We start from the raw sequence: 6000 nt of genomic DNA on the forward strand, positions 1-6000 counted from the left end.
TGATATAAGAAATAATGAAATCTTTTTTTATCCAGTAAAACAGTTTTAAAAATAGAATAACAAATTAGGGTGAGTTGGGGCACTTTTGAATTGGGGCAGCTTTGAAATTGGGCTTTTTTCTCTTATTTTTAAATGAAACTGGACCTTCTTATGATATAATTTAGTTGAGCCACTTCAAAAAACCAAATGGGAAGCTAAATTATGTCATAAGAAGGTTCAATTCCATTTAATAGGGGAAAAACCAAATTCAAAGCTGCCCCACTTCCCCCTATTATATTTAGGAAGAGATAAGAGATAAGATTTTGCCAGGGGTCAGTTCTCCATTTCGGATATTCCGATGCATCCAGGCCACCAATTGGGCCCCTTATGCTTCCCCACTCCTATTCTATCTTATCCCCCGATACGGGTAGCCGCTCTATATCGCAGCTCTGTGGGCAATCAGTGCCGTTACTATATCACAGCATCCCTTCTCGGTGTGTGTTTGGGATCAGTGACAGCGAATATTTGTATCGATTGAAGTACCACTTTCACATCGAAACTCGTTTTCGTACCAGCCTCTATTGTTTTTAGGCGGTTCACTTTTTTGCCAATATACACCATTGACACTATTCATTCATTCACTGGACGAATTCGAAGCCGATATGGCATGAGAAATCTTTTTTCTGCTGCCGCTCAGCTCCGAACCCACGACCTCGCAGTCACAGAGCCACTGCTCTATCCACTGACCCACTCGAGGCGCTTTATATTTAGGAAACTCCCTAATAAACTTATCAAAAACTTCCACGTAATCGGTTTTGAAACTCAAAGCAAAATTTTCAAAATAATTTTAAAATTTATCCACTGCTAGATACGTTATTATTATTGCGTAACTACTAGGAACATATTTTAGGTACACGTTACTTAGATAATTGTAATAGTTCAGAAATTATTTCAAATCAAAAACCTTGAAAAATTTCATTTCCTTAGGGCTTTATAAACTTGTTTATAAAATCAATTACAAACTCAAATTATTTGCAAGCACTATGAATATAATGATTTTAGTATACAAGGGGTTCAGGTACTATCTTAGTGACCAACGGGATTTAGTTTTGAGTTTTCTTAAATTCTTTTTTGGATTTGTGGATGTACAGAATCTTAATTTTTTGTTAAAAAAAAACTTATGTTTCTCTAATGCTTTCCAAAATACGTAAAGTTTAATATACAATAAAAAAGTAAATAAGGGACCATTGTGATCTATGAATAGGGGAGACCGGGAAGGTTTGAGTCTTTTTTTCGTGTTTTGATTTTGAGGCATTATTTCAAAGAGCCAAAAATCTGTTTTAAAATTTTATGGACAATAGTATTACTCACAAGTAATGGCTTTAATAAAAGGATTCAATTCAGTTTAGAAAGTAAATTGGCTTTCTTGGAGGAGAAAAATTATTTAATCTGTCATTCCGTCCTTACATTCCCGATCCTGGGCACCGTGGAACAAGAACGGGAATGTTGGGGACGTGGTATGTTCTTGCATAACTCGGTATTTTTGGCGATAAGGAACTTTAGCTCTAGAGTCAAGTAGTTCCTTGAAAACAATCTCATCTGTAGCTTTCACTCTAAAACCTCTCAGTCTTTTTCCTAGAAACGTTTTTCCAACACAATACACTATCCGGAAAACTTTGTGGATTTCCTGATGCATTTCAGTCTTCATACCATTTTCTTTTAACCCGATTTTACAGACATCTCTGAAAAAAAAAGCGCTTTTTTCCACATTTTTTCAACTTTGTCGCATGTTTGGACTCCAGAAAACCACATCAAATTAATAATTTTGGTTAAAATATCTTTCTTGCTCTTATTTCGTTACTAAATCAAAATTCTGCATCTCACTCATAATTTCTCAAGTGGCTCAAACATCACCGTGTGTGGTCTTCGTGCTTAAAACGTGTAAATAAAAAATATCATAATATACAGTGAGTGTCAATAGTTTGTTGCCTAATGGATGTTTGAGAAATCAAGTGAAAAAAATGATAGAAAAAAATACTTTTCCAAATTTTTCTTTTTGCAGATGAGTTCCTTGTAATCCGTACATATTATTTATAATTTTCAAAAAAAATAATTAATTTTATTTCATATCAAAAATAATTGTTTTCCAAAAGTTGGTCATTTTTGAAAAATCAAAAGTTTGTTGCCTCATTAAAAAAACTAATTCAAAATGGTGAAAACGTGCAACCAACTTTATGTAAACCGGTTACATTTTGAGCTTATGTCATTTGACAGGCAAATGGTAGATTTGTACATTTTTAAGGCTGTCAGTGGTAAATATATAGGTGTAAAAGTAATGATAAATAACAAGAAATAATCATTTTTTTGATAATTCATAATTTAGGTTATAATGGCAAATTACAAAAAGTTGGAAGGTGGGATATTGTCCAGAGATACTGCTGGAAGGAATCGGCGTCGCTTAATTGCCAAATTTTATGGAAATTCATGAAAAGTTATACATAAAATGGTCAAATATTATAGTTATGAGGCACGAGTACATCTGAAAAACGTTACTGGCAGACCTAGGGTATCGACTCAGAGGGTTGATAACAGCATTGTAAGTATCTCTGATAGTGACCCGATGATGTCTGCTTCATAAATTAAAAGATAGTTGGTTACTGAAGGAACACAGGTCCCTACAGTTACAAAAACGAGCTCATATTGAAAGAAAATGGTAAGAATGTTTGGGTGGCTCTCAATATTCCATTGGTAAGCAAGACCAATCTGAATAAAAAGTTGTAAATTTACTTGAAACATGTTAAACAAGTAAAACTACAATATTTTAACCAGATTAAACTAGCTAACCAATGGAATATTGAGAGCCACCCAAACATTCTTACCATTTTCTTTCAATATGAGCTCGTTTTTGTAACTGTAGGGACCTGTGTTCCTTCAGTAACCAACTATCTTTTAATTTATGAAGCATACATCATTGGGTCACTATCAGAGATACTTACAATGCTGTTATCAACCCTCTGAGTCGATACGCTAGGTCTGCCAGTAACCTTTTTTAGATGTACTCGTACCCCATTAATATAATATTTGAATATTTTATGTCTAACCTTTCGTAATTTTCTATTAAATTTCGCAATTAACTACGCAGATTCGTTCCGGCAGTATCTCTGGACAATATCCCACCTTTCAACTTTTTGTAATTTGCCATTATAACCTAAATTATGAATTATCAAAAAACTGATTATTTCTTGTTATTTATCATCACTTTTACTCCTATATATTTAACATTGACAGCCTTAAAAATGTACAAATTCCCCATTTGCCTATCAAATGACATAAGCTCAAAATGTAACCGGTTTACATAAAGTTGGTTGCACGTTTTCACCATTTTGAATTAGTTTTTTTAATGAGGCAACAAACTTTTGATTTTTCAAAAATGACCAACTTTTGGAAAATAATTATTTTTGATATGAAATATAATTAATTATTTTTTTTGAAAACTATAAATAATATCTACGGATTACAAGGAACTCATCTGCAAAAAGAAAAATTTGGAAAAGTATTTTTTTCTATCATTTTTTTCACTTGATTTCTCAAACATTCATTAGGCAACAAACTATTGACACTCACTGTAAATTTCTTCAAAATATATGAAAACATTTTCCTAAAATACTCTGCAAACAGCGGTAAAGCAAAATCTTGAGTATTTATATTGACTACTGAATAAAAAGAGTAAAACTGAGACATTAAAAGAAATTGTTGGTAGAATTTAACAATAAAATTGAGGATATCTATTCTTTTGGTCAAGATACATCTTAATATCACTTACGATTGTGTAGTGGTTGTTTTTCCATTTATTTTGATAATAATCAATGAAAAAATCACTTTGTCCCATTTTAACCGTGTCCCATCTTCCTCAGTCTCCCCTATTTCGTAGCAACAAAACCTTGATACATCAATTTTACATTATAATTTATATAACTCTACTTTTAGGTGACTGAATCATTTGCGGATAACAAGGAGCAACGAATTCGACTCAATGTTCAATGTAAGCAAAATATTGTGTCAAACAATAAGACGACGATATTCAATAAAGATTTTCTTGGCAGACAAACCCAATCTTCTATCTGAGGAGGACATACAATACATTTACACAAATGGAACTGCAAATCTCACATGTGAAGCTGCAGCTGAACCACCTGCCAATTTTTCATGGTACCGACATGGCAAGAAGATTAATCCTCGTCAGCAAACAATTCATATGGCTCGTGATATTTCTCAACTTGAGATCACCTTAACAGACCCATCAGCTCTGGGGCAGTATCGCTGCAGGGCAGCCAATTTTTTGGGGGCAGTTGATCATGAGATTTTGCTAAAGGAAGGTGTAAAACCCGAACCACCATCCATGTTCGTCCTACGTGGTGTGAACTACGAGATTCTGGACGTCGATGTTGGTGCTACGAAACCCAAAAAAGCATCCGAAATGGATACATTAGGGTATCGTTTTGAGATAATGCCCGTGGAGGTGTTTGAGGATGAGCAGGATTGGACACTAGCTCGTCAGATTGATTTTCCAGTTGAGGATAAGGTCACGTATATCCTGAAAGATTTAAACCCCGGCACGCGGTACATTGTGAGGGTAGCTAGTAGAAATGTGGCTGGTTTGAGTGATTTTACTGATCCCAAGGAGTTCAGAACCCATAGTCACAGTGTCATTAATGAAGCTTCTACCAATCTCCTATCCACATCTCTCATCTTATTAATAAACATCGCCTTCAATCCCTTCCAATGAATCATGTCTCCCGCCATCGTCATGTTGTCTCGTTGCATAAAATCGTCGCTTTTTTGTGAATCACACAATCCCCTTCATTAATCTCTATTGTAATAAAAGTGTATTTAAGTAACCAATAATAGTTTAATTTAATTTTAGATAGTAACAGTGAAATTATGTATAGGAATTAGCCATGTAGTCTACTATATATATCTTGAAATATATAAGAGACATAAATGCGCCCATAGAGTCGTCTTATTTCGTTTCTTGTCCATTAATTGCTCCATTAAGGCTTAAATCAGAAGAGATGTCCTCCCTTTGGGAGTGTCATGCATCAAATTTCACCAGAAGTTCTCCACCTCTGGGACAATGCCCTTAATATAGCATTTTGGAGAATCTCCAAGACAGTCCAGATAAAGATATCATCTCTTCGTCATTTTTCCTCTTCTCAAATTTTTTTTATTACATTCTATATGGAATATTCCCCCAGCAGTGGTTTTTATTTTCACAAACAAAAATATCTATTTAATGATCACACCAGCTTTCGCAACAACACTTCTGGGAAACTTTAGGACTGTGCTATTACATAGAAGGAAGGGAATATCAACTGCTTCCACGGTGTTGATACAATTAAATTGTTATCAATTGTTTTGTAGAAGCAAATACCAAACGAGAAAGTTGTATCTAGTGTAACAATTCAATTCCAGGAGGGAGAATAGTTACTTAACTTTTAATCGATATGTATAGTTTCATGTTTAATTTACACAAGATTGCGGATGTTATGTGCATTTCCTGGAACAACTATTATTTGCTGAGTTATCCTGATTCAATACATCATACGCTTTCATTCATTGGAAAGTTGATTGGATCTTATCCAAGCACGATGGATAGATTAATAAAGTTTGCTGCATTTTCAGAAGTAAAAGAAATCTATATTTAAATTTTTTGAATTACGAATTTACAGTAAAAGTTCAAATCTGGACAAAGTATAAAGAGGCAAAAATTAAAGCAGATTGTATAAAGATATTTAGCAAAAATATTTACGCATTCCAAAATTAATTGACATTATAGTCTTTAAATTTTCTTAGAAAAATCAAATTTATTTATTTATAACCATTCACAATGTAAGAATTTTAGGTCCTAATTTATTTAGTTAAGCAAAAATAGCTAAACCGTTTGAAGTCAGCGCTATAGATACATCTACAATTTAATTCGAGATATGGCTTAGCGTAATTATAATCAAAATAATGATCAAA

At 33.5% G+C, this 6000-nt stretch overlaps 1 protein-coding gene across 1 annotated transcript in view; it reads left to right on the forward strand.

Moving 5' to 3' along the window:
* Positions 1-4989, forward strand: part of LOC129805456 (neural cell adhesion molecule 2) — a 41263-nt gene extending 36274 nt beyond the window's left edge. Inside the window, exons 6-7 of the mRNA XM_055853371.1 lie at positions 3967-4021; positions 4083-4989. Of these exons, the coding sequence (XP_055709346.1) occupies positions 3967-4021; positions 4083-4765 (738 nt within the window). The 3' untranslated portion in view covers positions 4766-4989. The remainder of the gene's footprint in view (positions 1-3966; positions 4022-4082) is intronic.
* Positions 4990-6000: the final 1011 nt, after the last annotated feature.

This window comes from Phlebotomus papatasi, chromosome 3 (assembly GCF_024763615.1).
Source record: "Phlebotomus papatasi isolate M1 chromosome 3, Ppap_2.1, whole genome shotgun sequence".
Taxonomy (NCBI): domain Eukaryota; kingdom Metazoa; phylum Arthropoda; class Insecta; order Diptera; family Psychodidae; genus Phlebotomus; species Phlebotomus papatasi.